The 17458-nt window shown below is 43.6% G+C and overlaps 1 protein-coding gene across 5 annotated transcripts; it reads left to right on the top strand.

Moving 5' to 3' along the window:
- Positions 1 to 355: 355 nt before the first annotated feature.
- On the top strand, positions 356 to 13536 carry Zfp90 (ZFP90 zinc finger protein). Of its 5 annotated transcripts, none has more exons than XM_048355252.1 (5): positions 356 to 513; positions 871 to 932; positions 6633 to 6759; positions 7303 to 7398; positions 11232 to 13536. In XM_048355252.1, exons 2-5 carry the CDS (start codon positions 900 to 902, stop codon positions 12872 to 12874), a joined length of 1899 nt encoding a protein of 632 aa, XP_048211209.1. In that variant the 5' UTR covers positions 356 to 513; positions 871 to 899; the 3' UTR covers positions 12875 to 13536. The 5 variants fall into 5 exon arrangements, with proteins under 5 accessions (XP_048211209.1, XP_048211208.1, XP_048211205.1 ...); XM_048355251.1 differs by having other exon boundaries at positions 356 to 527; XM_048355248.1 differs by having other exon boundaries at positions 356 to 537.
- The last annotated feature ends 3922 nt before the right edge of the window (positions 13537 to 17458 follow it).

Below are 17458 nucleotides of genomic sequence, written 5' to 3'. Positions count from 1 at the left end.
GGCAGGAGCCACCAAGGCCTGGCATTATTCCTCCACTCAATATTTCAGTTTGTGTAGTCTGTGTGGAGTCATAGTGTGTCCAAACTTTTGACAGCATGTGATTCATGAACGGACGATAAATTGGGGAACACACAGCTGTATCCCAAAGAGGTGCTGAGTGACTAATCGACCCCAGCACCCTCCTCTCTCTTCGCCCGTGGTACTCAGCTCTCACTGCGTTCTCCACTAGGGGGAGCGGCGCTTCCCGAGGCTGGCTCTGCGACACCCTCGCGCGAGGGCCTCTGGGAAGTGTAGTGCGCGCGCACGACGCGGTCCAGCGGGAGACAGCGAGTGTGCGGGAGCGAGGCTCCGCGTGCGCAGGCGTACTTTTGACTCTGCCCCGCCGCGGCGGCCATTGTCCAGCCCTGTGGCGGCGGAAGCCGGTTTGGGCTGCTAGCCCTTCCACAGGAAAGGAGTGAAGAGATCCGAGACGACAGCGGGCACCGGAGGGGGCCGACCGACCCGACGCCCTGGGTGGGCTGGACGCGGTGATTCCGAGTGCGCGAGTGGGAGCGGCCCCTCTTCCGGGATTGAGGGGTGTCCGCCCGGCCTCGCCCACCGTCCTGCGGGTGGGGCTGGGCGTGGCCCGAGGTGGCTGTGGAGGTGGTTGGGAGCCTTTAATGTGGTGGAGGGGTGCGGCCGGCCTGGGCGGGGCCGGCGCTCCTTCCTGGTCTCTGGCGGGAGTGGCGGGGGGCGGGGCCGCCGTGCTAGGGGCGGGGCCGCCGTGCTAGGGGCGGGGCCGCCGTGCTAGGGGCGGGGCCGCCAAGCGGGCAGCCAAGCTAGGTGGGGCCGGCGGCGCAGCCAGGTGACTGCGCGCTCTTCTCCCCGCAGCCTAAGGTCCGTGCTCCATCCATGCAGAGATGGCCCCGAGGCCTCCGACAGCCGCGTCGAAGGTGAGCCGTGCGTTCCTAACCTCCCGGAGCACCCCGTCCACTGAGGTCCTCCGTGTAGGGGGCCGGTCATTGTTCTCCTCCAGACCCCTGTTCTTGGTTCTGTTGCCCCTTCCCAAAGTGTCCTGAGCTAGGCAGAGACGGAATCCCTAAAGTGGGTGGCACTATGGGGGGCCCCTCATTTGACCAAAGAGGGGTTCAGGACACTGTGATCTTAGGAGAGGAGTTAAGGTTGGGTGTGTTGGGAATGTCACATACCGAATCTCAACTGCTGTGCTAGTGCTTTGAACTCTTTACAGTGAGAAATGGTGAGGGTGGGTGAGGAGAGAAAACCATAGAGGAAGTGACTGTCGGTGAGTGAGGACAGTGGTGCCCCAGCTTCTGGTCAGGGGTAGAGAGACTATAAGGGGTCAAAGAAGCCTGCTCAGAATATGCCTAGGAAGTTTGGTAATGGGCTTTCTTGGGCTAGAAGATCACAAACGATTACAAAAACTTTCCAGAGCTTTTCCTGTCCTCTTCTGCTTTAGCAAAGGTGTAGTAGTGCACACCCTGGAGGCTGAAATTTGGAGGATTGTGGTTTGAGGCCAGGCTACGTCTTTCTGGCTACACACTAGAAAAGGGTCAGCCTGATATGTGCCTTAAGTAGTAAAGAGCATCATCTAAGTTCAAACTGTACTGTCAAAAAGAATAAAGGGTAGTCTGCCTTAAGAGGAGGCTGATTTATGAAACCATTCATATCTGTGTTAGTGATATGTGGAAATTCATATGACAGTATTGAGGTTTGAACTCAGGGCCTTATGCTTATGTACACATTCTATACTTCAGCCATGCCCCCAGCCCTTTTTCCATTAGTTTCCAAATATAGTCCTGCTTTTTCCTCAGACTGTGATCCTCCTACCTAAATCCTCTTGGAGGATTGACTGAAATGTGTTAATGTATTTTTGCTGACTTTTTGCTTAGGCTGGCCTTGAATCATGATCCTCCCAATTTCTGTCTTCCAAATAGTCGGGATAACAGGTGTGAGCCATTGCACCTGGCCATTATTAGGGAAAAGAATGGATTCCAAAGGCAGGAAAAGTGAAAACAGACAAACATACTGACTTCAGCAGACCAGATAAACCTGAACCTGAAGAGGGATGCCAGGGTTACCTGAGGAGAATCGGGAGACACCAAACAGCTGGAGAGTTCTAGGAGTGTCAGGACTTACCTTGAGGGGCTTGAAATGGCTCAAATTGTTTCATGAAGGCCTGGTTCCAGAGCCTGTTGTGCAGGTTAAAGGTTCAGCCAGATGTGGCCTTCTTTGGGGAACTCAGGTGCCTGTCACCTGAAGAGTTGGGGTGGGAGAGTGGGCTTTCACATTTAGATTAAGATTCTTGGCTGGAAGGGGTCAGGGGTTAAGTAAGTGGGCCAAGGGAGCAAGCCATGGGAGCAACCTTGAGTTATTTGAGTTATGAGAACAGTAGATTCCAGCATTTCGGATTTTAAACCCACACTGTCTTTTTTTTTTTTTTTTGCCAGTCCTGGGCCTTGGACTCAGGGCCTGAGCACTGTCCCTGGCTTCTTCCTGCTCAAGGCTACCACTCCGCCACTTGAGCCACAGCGCTGCTTCTGGCCGTTTTCTGTATATGTGGTGCTGGGGAATCGAACCTAGGGCCTCGTGTATCCGAGGCAGGCACTCTTGCCACTAGGCTATATCCCCAGCTCCACACTGTCTTTAGAATTAAAGATTCATTACAGATTGTAGTTGATAAGTATATGAAACAATCAAAATCAGTGCAGATGAAAATACTAGTTAGTAGGTTAGTAAAGAGCAGTTTAGGTTAAAATAGGTATAGACAATTTATAATGTTTTATTTTTTTACTGCTTGTTTTTCTTTTATATGAGTGAGCCTTAAGGAATAAGACAAATAGAACATGGCATGTACTTAATTTGAGGAGTGTCAAAGCAAATCCCTGTCATCGTCATCTTTACCTACTTTTTAAAAGTGTTTCCTCCATAGACTGAGAATTTGCAAGATTTAGCCTGACTCCAGTGGCTGATGCTACTAATCCTAGCTAATCAGAAAGTTGAGATCCGGAGATCTCAGTTCGAAGCCAGCACAGGCAAGAGAGAGCTGGAAGTGGCACTGTGACTCAACTGGTTAGAGGGCTAGCCTTGAGCACACAGAGGCTCATTGACAGCACCGAGGCCTGGAGTTTAAGCCCAGTTTTCCCCCCCAGTTTAAGGATTGGGAAAAAAGACAAATTTGCATGACTTAATTCCTCCTTTGGATGACTATCTTTCCTGAAGAAGGATTACCTTTTTAGTTGTGAAAGTAGGTATGTGTTCTGCACAGTGAACTATAGGGACTGCTTTAAATTTTACTTTTAGAGAAATGTTCTCTGGCTCATTCATTCTCCTGGCTTGGTGTGAAGGTCCTCTTGCATTTTCTAACTCAGACAGTGACCAGGGATGCAGGACAGAGCAGCACACTTGCCCTAGATGGGGTTTTAAAGCAGAAATTTCCCTTTGTCAGGGATTCTTCACTGAGTCATAGCCCTGTTGGGGATGCAAAGATAAGTAATTGAGTCATGTGACTGTTTAGGTGGTGATAGTAGACAGTCTCAGAAGTATTGCTGGGGGAGATGGTGTTACATTGTTGCAGAGTCAAGAGGCTGTGAGTTCAAAGAAAAGAGGGTCAATTCCACCTCTGGGAAGGAGTCTGAAAATATCACCCTGGGTTTCTGCACCAAAAAAAACAACAACAGGGGCTGGGAATATGGCCTAGTGGCAAGAGAGCCAGCCTCATATACATGAAGCCCTGGGTTCAATTCCCCAGTACCACATATATGGAAAACAGCCAGAAGTGGCGCTGTGGCTCAAGTGGCAGAGTGCTAGCCTTGAGCAAAAGGAAGCCAGGGACAGTGCTCAGGCCCTGAGTCCAAGGCCCAGGACTGGCAAAAAAAACAAACAAACAAAAAAAACAAAAAACAAAAAAAAAACAGCAGCAGAAATCTAAACAGGAGAAACTGGAGAGAGCAGAGGTGGAACTGACTTTGTGGAGATGAGAGGACATAACCATTGTCCTGGGTCAGCAGGTTGGGGCGCAGACCTTGGGTAAAAGGATCTAGCACCTCTGTAACCCATTGGTTCATCTGTCCACTTATCAGCTGTTGAGTCTCTCTCTGTGTTTGTTGGGCATTTGGCTAGGCAGTTTGGGGTACTTCAGTGAACAAAAGTTACAAAAGCTCTGCTCTCATGGACTTTATATTCTAGAAAGGAGTGAGAAATGGCATCACTCAGTAAATAAAAGCATTTATACAGGTCCCAGAAGATGCTGGTTTCAAGAAAATGGTAAAGGGGAATGTGGGGAAGAGGATGGGCAGTTGTGGGCACGTGGTTTTGGATAGTGTGGTCACAGGTCTTATCCTTACTGACATAATGTCTGCTGAGTAGACTTGAAGATGATGAGTTGTTCAGGATGCGGGTTTGGGTGGGAGAGGGAAAAACTTAACAGTGGATATTGTATCTGGTAGATTCAAGGAACTAGGAGGCCACTGTAGCTCAGACTGATGATTTGGGGCAGGACACTAATAGACCTGTTATTAGATAGATAAATTGCTATGTATGATGAATCAGAATTTGAAAGTTGAAGCTCCCGTTGACAATGTGATTTGATGGGGGGAACCTTCCCGAGTGTAGTTACCAGATTCTGGAAGTGACTCCACCTGAATTGGGAGTGGAGATGGCAGAGGTGGATATTCCATTTAGAATCCTTAGCATCCCTAGAAAATCTTTGTAAATACTGCATCCTTGATCACCTTTTTGTCGTACCCAAAGTACATTTTTAGTTAGGGGGAAAAGAGGTTGAGGTTGTCTTTTCTTAAAAGTGAAACCTATGATAATGTTTTGTGTTTTGTTTTGTTTTTTTTGAGTGGTACTGGGATTTGAACTGGAACTTGCTAGGCTAGTGCTTTACCACTTGAGCCATATCTAAAGTCCCAGCTCTTATTTTTTTGGATAGGGTCTTGCTGTATAGCTCAGGCTGGCCGTGAGCTCATTCGGGTATGATGACTAGGAATTTTGGGGTAAGGCTGAGAGAAGAAAGTACATTGTGTTCCGAATAGAATATACAAAGATGAGAAAACATGAAGGAAAATGAGGTGGTCAGGGCAGAGAATCCATGTGGCAGGAACCTGGAGTGCATGACAAAGTTTGAGAGAAGGTGGCCTGAGGAAGACTTAGAGTGATCTAGAGCAGCACTCTAAAAGAAGAAGAAGCTACATTTGTGTAGTAATTTTACATATTCTCATGGCCACAATGTAAAAAGTAACAAGTGGAGATAATTTTAGTAAAACATTATTTAACCCAATATATCCAGGTATTATCATTTCTATGTATAGTCAATATTTTTTAGTTGGAGGTAAACTATGACAAATACCATTTTCAACCATCAGTGACTTAATTATCCATACTACGATCATCTGTGGCCATCAGTGTCACAAAAGAAATGCTTAGACATGAAATATCACTGATCTTAGTGATGATATCAACACTGAAGTAGTGTTGCCAACAAATTTGAACTTGGACCTTATTAAGTTCTAGTTCTCTATACTAGTGCACAGGAATTAAGGAGGACAAAAGAACACAAAACAACACCATGTAAGGCAATTACTGTGCAAATGCCATACCATGTAAATGCTAATCCATCCAGGTGGAGAGCAGTTTTCCAAGACAAAGAACTAATTTATTTTTAAAAATCAATTGCAAGGGGATTTAAGAGCAGGAGAGAAGGGAAAACTTACATTCTAATAGAAAATAAAAGATAGATCATCAATCACAATGTTTGAACATTATTTCAATCCTGAGGAGAGTAACTAAACTGAGAAACATGATATAGTCAATATTTTAAAAATGACTAATGAGGAAGTGGTGTTATGGCTCAAGTGGTAGAGTCCTAGCCTTGAGCCGAAGAGCTCAGGCCCAGGGTTCAAGCCCCATGACTGACAAAAAAAAAAGGTGGGGGGGGAGGGAGATGAGACACAGAATGTGGCTTAGTGGTAGAGTGCTTGCCAAGCATGCATGAAGCCCTGGGTTCGATTCCTTGGTACCACATAAACAGAAAAAGCCAGAAGTGGTGCTGTGGCTTGAGTGGTAGAGTGCTAGCCTTGAGCACAGAGAGGCTCAGGGACAGAGCCTGGGCTCTGAGTTCAGTCCCCAGGACTGGCAAAATAAATAAAATAAAATTACTGGTGAGATAGATACGTAACTTTTTTTAGTAGTACTGAGGCTTGAACTCAGGGTTTCCTGCTTGCAGGGCAATCACCCTACTTCTTTAGCTATTCCTCTAGCCTTTTTCTGTCTAGAAAGTTTCTTATCTGAAAGTGACCTTTCAGATAAGGTCTTGTGCTTTTTCTAGGCTGGCCTTGGACTGTGGCTCCTTCTTCTGCCGCCCATATAGCAGACATCACCATTAAATCTGGCTTGCATGTGGAGATAAGACTTTAATCTTTATTTTTTGGCTAGAGCTGGCCTCAAGCCAAAATCTTCCCCAATATCTGCCTCTTGAGAAGTTGAGATTATAAGTATATGCTACCACACCTGGACTTTCTTTTTCCCACTTTCTTTGAATCCCACATGCCACATGCTATCCCACAAGGGTAGCAAATGTGTGATCACATTTGCGAGGTTGATCCGTAGTTAAGCTGGAATGTGTCCCACAGGAATCAGTGACATTCAAAGATGTGGCTGTGGACTTCACCCAGGAAGAATGGTATCACGTGGACCCTGCGCAGAGGAGCTTGTACAGGGATGTGATGCTGGAGAACTATAGCCACCTGGTTTCTCTGGGTAAGGACCACTTCCCTCGGTTCCTTGTCTGGTGTGGGTCTTTTTCTACTCAGTTACCAGAGTTAACAATGCTCATGGCCTAGGTAACAAGAAAGGTGATGTCAAAAAGAATGTGTAGGGGTCAGAGATTTTCATGACTTTGAGACCCAACTCTAGGCCTGGCACTGTCCCTGAGCTTTTCATCTTAAAGCTAGTGCTCTGTCACTTGAGCTACAGCGCTACTTCAGTTTTGATGGATAATTGGAGATAAGAGTCTCACAGACTTTCCTGCCCAGGCTAGCTTTGAACTGTGATCCTTGAATCTCAGCCTCCTGAGGAGCTGGATTACAGGCATGAGCCACCGGCGCCTTGCTCTTTCTGGGATTTTGAGTCTGTTCTTTAGTTGAAAGGTCTTTATTTGCAGAACTGGAAATAGGCACTTCAATTTCATGATGCCATAGGTTGTACTTTTTTTCCCCTTCAGAATCCCTCACATTGACTTTAGGAGGGTTCTTTCATCTCTTCATTCAAATATCCAAATCTTGTGTGTTTATCCATGAACAGGATATCAAGTTTCCAAGCCAGAGGTGATTTTCAAATTGGAACAAGGAGAAGAGCCATGGGTATCAGAGAGAGAAATCCAAAGACCTTTCTGTCCAGGTAAATGAGCAAGAATCCTCCTGAAGGGGAAGACAAGCGTATAATCTATGCTGTCTGGGCTCTGTTGCTTTGGGCCTGATGTGAGGCAGCACATGATGGCAGGAATGCATGATGGACAAACACTTCACCAGCCAGGAAGCACAAGGGAAAGAGGAGGTCCCATAATCCCCTTGCAAGGACATGTACCCAATTCCTTCAGGACCTCTCACTGAGACCCTACCATTTCCCAGTAGCGCCACCCCCTGAACCAAACTTTTAACATGTGATTTTTTTTTTTTTTTTGGTCAGTTGTGGGGCTTGAACCCTGGGCCTGGATGTTGTCTCTGAGCTCTTCAACTCAAGGCTAGTGCTCTACCACTTGAGCCACAGCACCACTTCCGGTTTTCTAGTGGTTAATTGGAGATAAGAGTCTCACAAACTTTCCTGCCCAGGCTGACTTTGAGGATTACAGGTGTGAGCCACCAGCACTTGTCAACCTGTGTATCTTTAGGGAACATTTGACATAAAAGCTCTGGCAAACTTTGGCTATTCTTGCCTTTTTTCCTAAGTGAAGCTGCCTTAAAGGAATCTGCCCTCCAGTGTCCTCTTCTAAGACCTCTTTCTGTAAGGCGCCTCACCGGCGTCCTGGCAATTACAGCTCTCCATTCTGTGCTGTGATTCAGAAGTCTCCCTTAGCCATGATGTGGTCACTGGTCTTTCTTCTCATAGGACTTCCCCATAGAAGTCTCACACAGCTCATAATGAATACATAAAATCTTCACTGTATCGTCTTTCAGTCAGAACATTTTACTATCCTGCCCATTACTCATTTCTACCTTTGTTTATTAGAAACCAGTATATTTCTAGTCCCTTAAGCCCAATTCCATAATCAGTATAGTCTTTTTTTCAACTGCATTAATTTCCTCCTTTGAGAAGTATCTTAGATTTGTCTGCTTTTTAACTAAACCAGATCCTGGGCTTAGGTTATTATGCTTCTTAGGTGGAATTGCTCCCTTGTTTCATTTTATAATCTGACTAATTAAGATATAATTCATATACCACAAGAGTGACCCTTTTAAAGTATGCAGGCGAGTATCTCTGTTCAGAGTTATGCAGTCATCATTATTATGTGGCCCATTATATTGGCAAAACATCAGAATGTTTTATCAACCACTCCTCAAATCTATGAAATCCATTACTAGGCACACCCACCTCCAAGTGGCCTTTATCTGGTTTCTATTTCTATGGAGATAGAGTTGCCTATTCTGGACATCTTGAATGAATTAAATCATGTGATATAAGACAAGTGTATTTCATGTTGTAGCATGATTCAGTACTTCAGTACTCATTCCTTTCCACTGCTGATTTATTTCACCGTGTAGTTAAGCCACACAGTTTTTTTTTTTTTTTTGGCCAGTCCTGGGCCTTGGACTCAGGGCCTGAGCACTGTCCCTGGCTTCTTCCCGCTCAAGGCTAGCACTCTGCCACTTGAGCCACAGCACCACTTCTGGCCGTTTTCTGTATATGTGGTGCTGGGGAATCGAACCTAGGGCCTCGTGTATCCGAGGCAGGCACTCTTGCCACTAGGCTATATCCCCAGCCCAGCCACACAGTTTTTACAGCCATTCATCAGATAATGGCCTATTTTGGATTTTTCAATGCTTTATCTTCACAAATCACCCACCTCTGACAAAAACCTTCCTGTTACTCCCTGTCCATTATTATAAGAAATAGGTGCTCTGTTATATCTTCCTGAATTGCCTTTGTATTTCTGCAAAAGGAGATTCCCCTTAGCTTAAACTTCTCTTGCTATTCCCTGTGACTGATTAGTGTATGTTCTCCCTTATTAGCTAGCACATGCTGCCTACCCAAAACCATCTATTTATTGGACCCAAAATCTATCCATGATATCTAATAACTTTTACAGACTTTCCTGCCTGGGTTGGCTTTGAACCACAATTCTCAGATCTCAGCCTCCTGAGTAGCTAGGAGTACAGGCATGAGCCACTGATGGTTGACTCAGAGTTCAGTATTTTTTATAGGATTTTGTTTTTCTCCCAGTACTGGAATTTGAACCTGGGAACTCTACTTCTTGAGCCATACACCCTAGCTCTACTTTCTTTTCTTTTCCTTTTCTCTCTTTCTCTCCCTCTCTTCTTCCCTCCTTCCTTCATTACCTTCCTTTCCTTTCTTCCCATTTTTGGTCCACTTTTTTCCTGGGCCAGACTATACTATCATCTTTCTGTTTCCATCTCCTTCATAACTGGGATGACAGGTGCATATCACCACATGCAGCTTTCTATAGTAGATGAGGTGGCATCTCATCAACTTTTTGCCTGGATGGGTCACCAACTTTAATCTGCCTGACTCGCCTTCCAAGTAGCTAGGACTACAGGCATGAGCAGCCACATTATAGTTTTACTTTTTTTGAAGAAGACCTTATATACAATAAAATGTTTCCCTCTTATTTACTATCCAGTTGGTTTGACAAAAGCACTCACCCTGTTAACCCAAAGCCCTATCACTATGGAACATTTCCATTACTACTCCAGAAAGCCACCTGTCCTTAGTTTTGTTTGGTTTTGAGAATTTTTTAAAAATTGTAATTATAAAGGAGACCTTCCCTTAGTTTTTAAAAGTTATTATTATTTTTTTTGTCTGAGAGTGGAACTCAAACTTGGTATCTGATGCTTCCACTCATTGGCTGGTGCTTTGCCACCTGAGCCATGCCTCCAAGCCCTAAAAGTTACTGTTCTTAGAACTTAGAAATTCTCTGCTGGGTGCTGGTGGTCACACATGTAATCCTAGCTGCCCAGGAGTCTGAGATCTGAGGATTACAGTTCAAAGCCAGCCCAGGCAGGAAGATGTCATGAAAGTTTTGGGTTTTTTTGCCAGTCCTGGTGCTTGAGCTCAGGGCCTGGGCACTGTCCCTAAGCATCTTTTGCTCAAGGCTAGAGCTCTACTACTTGAGCCACAGCGCCTCTTCTGGCTTTTTCTGTTGATGGGGTACTGAGGAATCAAACCCAGGGCTTTATGTACACTAGTCAAGCACTCTACCACCAAGCCACATCCCCAGTCCCTCATGAAACCCTTATTTCCAATTAGCCACCAAAAAACTAGAAGTTGGGCTATGGCTCAAAGTGATAGAACACTAGCCTTGAACACTAGCCTTAAAGTAGTAGAATGCCCAGGCCCTGAGTTCAAGCCCCATGACCAACAAGAAAAAAGAAAGAAATTCTCTGGTTTTAATATTTATTAAATAAAATGAAATAAAACCATCTTGGTAGAGAGAGACAAATAGCATAAAGCTCAAATAGTCAACCCCTGTTGTAAGAGCAAAGATGATTGGCCTTCTGAAATACTATTTCTCAGTTTGCAAAGAGTAGTAGCCCTTGATTCTTTGACAAATATATCAAAGAATCTTTTCAATTAGATCATCGGATACAGGTTTTCTCTTCAGTGTTGGGAGACCTGGAGCCTCATAGGTCACAGAAGAAATTATGAAATGGGTTGTATTAGGAAGTAGATTTTTGGTGCTCTATAAAGTAGACAGGAGGTATAGAAAGTAGATACACCATGCTTTGCTATTTCTTTTGTCACTCCTTTGTTTCCTAACAATTCCACCTGCAGAGGCTTTCCTTGTTCTCAGCATTTATCCCAGGGGCCAGATCTGCATCTTCATTAGCATCTCTCCTCACTGTTCCCTTCTGAATGTTAAATATTCTGCACAGGCAGAATTGAATACTTATTTCAAAACATTCTCATTAATCAATTATGCCTTTCATTTCTTAATTCCTTTATACTGTAGCAGTTTGTTTTGACAGGAAGGAATATGCACTTTGCATTTCTTTCAGACCAGAAGACCAGGCCTGAAGCCAAATCCTTGACTCTGCAGCGGAGCGCACCTGAAATTTCCCGTTGTCGTCAAGGTGATCTCCCACGTGCTGCGTTACAAGATGGCTGGGATGTTGGTAGCCACTTAGAGAGGAACCAAGAAAACAGGAAGAGACATCTAGGGTCCGAGGCATCTAACCAGAAGAATATCACCACACCAGAGGGAAGTGTTGAGCCAAACAAATCTGGTGAAAACTCTAAATTGAGCACTAACTTGGTTCCACATGTGAACATTCCTTCGAAAACAAGGCCCAGTGAATGTGAAACACTCGGAAGCAATTCGGAACATAATGTAGACCTACTTAATCAGAATAATATCCTTGCAAAAAAGAAACCCTACAAGTGTAATAAGTGTAGAAAAGCATTTATTCACAGGTCATCACTTACTAAACATGAGAAAACTCATAAAGGAGATGCTCTCCCTAATGGTGCCGATCCGGGAGCGTATCCAGGAAAGAAACACCATGAGTGTACTGACTGTGGGAAAACCTTTCTCTGGAAAACACAGCTTACTGAACATCAGAGAATTCACACGGGGGAGAAACCCTTTGAGTGCAACGTGTGTGGAAAGGCCTTCAGGCACAGCTCATCCCTGGGTCAGCACGAAAATGCTCATACTGGGGAGAAGCCTTATCAGTGTAGTCTGTGTGGGAAAGCCTTCCAGCGCAGCTCCTCCCTGGTTCAGCACCAGAGAATCCACACAGGAGAGAAACCATACCGGTGCAATCTCTGTGGGAGATCCTTCCGGCATGGCACATCCCTAACTCAACACGAGGTCACACATAGTGGAGAGAAACCCTTCCAGTGTAAGGAATGTGGGAAAGCATTTAGTCGATGCTCTTCCCTTGTGCAACACGAGAGGACTCATACTGGAGAGAAGCCTTTTGAATGTAGCATATGTGGGAGGGCTTTTGGTCAGAGTCCATCTCTTTATAAACACATGCGGATTCATAAGAGAGGCAAACCTTACCAAAGCAGTAACTTCAGTGTAGACTTCAAGCACAGTTCATCTCTTAATCAAGATGGAAACGCGCTGACCGAAATGAAAACCTACCATTGTGATGACTGTGGGGAGGACTTCAGTCATATTACAGACTTTACTGACCATCAGAAGATCCACACTGGAGAGAATCCCTACGACTGTGAACAGCAATCGATTTCTCATCCTGGAGAGAAGCCCTATCAGTGTAACGTATGCGGGAAAGCTTTCAAAAGGAGTACAAGTTTCATCGAGCATCACAGAATCCATACTGGAGAGAAGCCCTACGAATGTAACGAGTGTGGAGAAGCCTTCAGTCGCCGCTCATCTCTCACGCAACATGAGAGAACCCACACTGGAGAGAAACCCTATGAATGTATTGACTGTGGGAAAGCCTTCAGTCAGAGTTCATCTCTTATTCAGCACGAGAGGACTCACACTGGAGAGAAACCCTATGAATGTAATGAATGTGGCCGCGCCTTCCGAAAGAAAACCAACCTGCATGACCACCAGCGAATTCATACCGGAGAAAAGCCTTATGCTTGTAAGGAATGTGGGAAAAATTTCAGTCGAAGCTCAGCTCTTACAAAACATCAGAGAATTCATGCACGGAATAAACTTTAGAAAGCCTAAGATTAAGATTTGTGTAGAAAGCTTTAGCTAAACTTTTGTTCCAGTTCAGTATCAGGATTCCTCTTGGAGAGAATGTTTGAAAATGTCATGATGTGTGTGTTTCTAGGTTGTAAGTGAAGAAAACTATGCCACTAAGAATGTTTGTGTTTTTTTTTTAAATAAAAGCCACATTCTTCTATCTGAAATTGTAGGCTTTTATAAAAACCAAACAAATCATGTAGCCTTTGGAAAGGATATGCCTATATATCAGAGTTTATAAAATGCTTGAACATGAGTATGCAGGAAATCACCAATTTTGACAGCTTGACATGTAACTCCCATTGTTTACAGCCTTTAAAAATAAATAAAACTCCTCCAATAATGGCCAAAACTCATTTTAAGTATTGTCTGACAACTGCATTCAACTACAACTTTCATGTCAATTTTACCAGGGAAATCAGTTTCATCTCCTGGAATTTACCATTCAAAGAATAAGATTAACTAACAAACCACTTCATTATAGAAATGAAGAGGACCAAAAGCCAAAGATTTGAAGTGGCCTGAACAAAACAGCACAGCCTATGGAGGAAAAGCTAGGAGAGGAATGCATGTTTCCTTGGTCTTTGGCCCACATTACAGTGATACTGGAGAGGCATTATGGAATGCACAGGGTTTGCTGTTTAGAATGCCTGAAAGCATGTAAGAAGCCTAAGTGTCAGCAAAAATGTATGCAAATTTACGACAGACTTCTTTCAGTCACCTTGATTGGCAGCTTACAAGCCGAAATGTTCACAGAAGCTATAGATGGTGACTTTTCTTTTTCTCAGTTACAATTTTATTTCCAGCTAACATGCCTGTTTTGTAGAGCTACTAAGTCATTGTGTTGTGCTTTTCATGGCATTCCCTTGAAAAAGTATTAGCTCAAACTTCCTGTGTCAGATCAATGGGAAAATGACCCAAATCTAAGATAATTCTTTTCCTAAATAAATTTTACTATCAAGAAGTAAAATTGTCCACTGCTAGAAATTGTCTTTGATTCAGATTAGAGATTGCTGATTAAAGGCCTGCTCACAGTGTCTGTGTGCAAAGGAAATATTTTTGCTATTTAAGGAATGAACCCATTTTAATGCCTTGGTGCTTTTCCATCAGTAAAGCATGAATGAACTCAGCTTCCGAGGCCTGCTCTTTAATGTCTCCTAGTACCTTCTTTGAGCCATACTTAAAAGAACTTCTAGAACCTTTGTTGGTTCATGAACACCAGCAGTGCAGAGAAATTTGAGGACAAGTGTTCATCTCTTTCACACAAAGCCACTCCCCCTTTTCCAGCCCTAATGATTCTTAAGGAGGTAATGAGGGATTATGATAAACATTTTCTTGGGTCCTGTAGAGCAGGATCTGTTGCCCTTCTCTCATCTAGGTGGCCTGAAGTAGGTCTGAAGCATTTTTTTGTCCTTCCTTTTGCAGGGATAATGCTATTCCATTGTCTGATTTGGACAATGGATAGTTCTATTCAGATCCTCCTCTAGTGAATAGCTTGAATGCCAGTCACGGGCTTGCTGTTGATCCTGAGCATTGGGGAATCCCTTTAGTGGAATTCTTGGAAGGAATAGCACCGATTGCAATCAATTGAATGCTACCCTTCTGTTACAGATATTTATGAAATCTTAGTCCCCAAAGAGACCAGTGATTTGTGTGTGAAGCTTGGCCTAAGTCCAGATACCACTGTACATTTCAGCACATTTCATCAGCAGGGAGGGAGCCCAGGCTGACTGAGCAGAGGGCTTTCCTAGTATCAGCAGTCTTGAACTGTACGTTGATGAATAACTTGGCCTTTTAGGACTCTGTGTGGTGCATTCCTGTTAAATAGCATCATTGTAGTCTTTGAATGAATAGCCTTCTGAGGTGAATGGGGCATCAGTTTGTCTTTTTCAGTTTTCAGACTGTGGCTAAGATTTAAGGATAATACATCATAAAGGAAAGATTAGCTGCTAAAGTTATTCACAGTCGAGTAAGTTGTTAATCGCTTCCATTTATTTGCATTTACTGTGTGAATGACTGCTGTTTCACTTCATCCTTAGAAGTCCTGTTTGGAGGCTCTTGTCTTATTCTGCTGAGCCTTTTTCCTCTTGCTTTTATAACAGTCCTGTTCTGACCATAGAAACACACATCGAGAGTTAGAAGCATGGCTCAGTGGTAGGGCGCTAGCCAATAATCAAGTCCTAGTCTTGGACCTAAAAATCAAGTCAGGGTGCCCCTGGGGACACCTGGATGAACTAGACATGTGACCTAGTACATTCCATCAGACTGCTGGGATTTTTTCAAAGAAGAACTGGTAGGGAAACTTCTGGGCTTGCTAGGGTGGGAAGGTGAAGGCCTAGAGCCTGATTCCTTACCAGAAGATGGGAGGTCTGTTGTGGGAGAGGATGAGGCTGACACGAAGGTGTTCTCATGTCCAGTCCCTGAAATCTGTGCACCTGCCTTAATTTCCCCAAGTCCCCTGGGTCTCATTGAGCTCTCTATTTTCCATCCAACATGTGCATTGTAATATGAAAATCGGTTGGTACTATTTCATACTAGTTAAGCTGGCCATGAAAACTCCCAAGCTCAGCTTCCCACACAGCGGGACAGTAGGCTCACGCTGTTGTGCTCAGCCATTGGTTTAGAGGGGGTCTCACATGTATGCCTCAGATGGCTTTGAACCCCAGCACTCAGTCTCAGCCTCTCAAGGAGAAATTTCTAGAAAGCCTTTCATAAATTTACCAAGAAAGCATTAGCTTTTTTTTTTTCTTGCCAGTCCTGGGTCTTGAACCCAGGGCCTGAGCACTGTCCCTGGCTTCTTTTTGCTCAAGGCTAGCACTCTGCCACTTGAGCCACAGCGCCACTTCTGTCCGTTTTCTATATATATGGTCCTGAGGAATCGAACCCATGGCTTCATGCATGCTAGGCAAGCACTCTACCACTAAGCCAAACTCCCAGCCCTGCATTAGCTTTCTTTTTAGTCAATTATATTTCATTGTAAATTCTACCACAATCCTGTAATATGCTTTTCACTCCTAATTTTGTCCATTTCCATTTTGGAACAGTCTTTTAAGACAAAATCTTATGTACTATGTAAAAAGTTTGTTATCCAGAAAATGTGTTTACAGCTTTCTTATACCTCTTCATGCTCTATCTTATTCCATCAATTGTATCTTAGCAAAAATAATAATCCTTTAGTGACATACTTTTAGTGTTATATCTAAAATTATACCACTGTTGTAATTATTATCAACATGCCAGGTGAAACTGTACCTTTTTAATTTTTTTTCTTGTCTGTTTTGTTTTGTTTTGTTTCTCTTGTATTACCTTCCTGTGGTTGTACCCCTGCTACCACTATATCTCATCCAAATACCCTGGATACTGTTTATACAGGTATTAGAGCTGGGGAAGGGAAAGGGAATATCAAAATTGAGAGACAAAGGACAAAAAGACAAACCATTCCAAAAGCAATATTTACAAAACCATTTGGTATAAATCAACTGGACAACTCTTTGGAGGTAGAAGGGGAGGAGGAGGAGGGAGGAAATGAGGGAGGAGGTAACAAGTTGAACAAGAAATGTACCCACTGCCTTACATATGAATCTGTAACCCCTCTGTACCACACTTTGACAATAAAGAAAAAAGTTTAATTTAAAAAATAAATAAATTTTAAAAAAACAAAGACAAAAATAACCCCTTCTCATCTGTCCACACATAGCTGAAGAAACTTGTGTAAACATTGTTGCTACTTCCATATAAAAGTTGCTTTTCCCACCCTTGTTCTTACTTGGACATAAGAGTTACAGAATGCTACATTCCAGCTGATGCTGGCTAAAATAGCAAAACTTTCAAATCACCTTCAATAGCAAAACTATCTTAGTACAAGCAAGAAGGAAGAGAAAATACACAGAGAGCCCCAAACCCTAATATTGTAAGTAGTGGTAGTTTAAGATACAAATATCACCATGATAGGTAATTGTGTAGTTTTCCCAGACACAAGAAGAGAAGGGGGAAACTTCCACTGTTGTACAAGTCAGATCATCTGAGAAAAAGGAAATAAAAGGGCTAGGAGTGTGGCTTAGTGGTAGAATGCTTGCTTAGCATGCATGAAGCCCTGGGTTTGATTCCTCAGTACCACATAAACAGAAAAAGCCAGAAGTGGCGCTGTAGCTCAAGTGGTAGAGTATACTAGCCTTGAGCAAAAGCAGCTTAGGGATGGTGCTCAGGCCCTGAGTTCAAACCCCACGACTGGCAAAAACAAAGAGAAAAAGGAAATTCAAGCACAAAGTAAGTTCATTGATGTACAAATGAGCCAAAATGCCCTCTAGAGCAGTGCGCAACATTGAAGCTCAACATCGCTGGTCCTGAGACCTGAAGGTTTTCTTCTCTTTTTTTCTTCTTCTAGGAATAGGCTTTAATGAATTTGAATACAAGTCATTAAAATGCTCAAATATACATAGATTGCAATTATTTTTTCTTTCTTTTTTTTTTAAGTGAATTTGACCTGTGGTTTTATTGTCTCCATAACAAAGGTTGGAATGGCCTCATTATACTATCTTCATAACAAAAAGTTGGAGC

This window comes from Perognathus longimembris, chromosome 10 (assembly GCF_023159225.1).
Source record: "Perognathus longimembris pacificus isolate PPM17 chromosome 10, ASM2315922v1, whole genome shotgun sequence".
In the NCBI taxonomy this organism is placed as follows: Eukaryota; Metazoa; Chordata; class Mammalia; order Rodentia; family Heteromyidae; genus Perognathus; species Perognathus longimembris.
This window is presented reverse-complemented; position numbering and strand designations above follow the sequence as displayed.

Excerpts from the sequence above, each read along its gene's own strand:
- Zfp90 (XM_048355252.1), top strand. The coding sequence starts at position 900 with ATGGCCCCGAGGCCTCCGACAGCCGCGTCGAAG. Across the intron at positions 933-6,632 it reads CTCCGACAGCCGCGTCGAAG|GAATCAGTGACATTCAAAGA; the intron begins GTGAGCCGTGCG and ends TGTGTCCCACAG. Across the intron at positions 6,760-7,302 it reads TAGCCACCTGGTTTCTCTGG|GATATCAAGTTTCCAAGCCA; the intron begins GTAAGGACCACT and ends ATCCATGAACAG.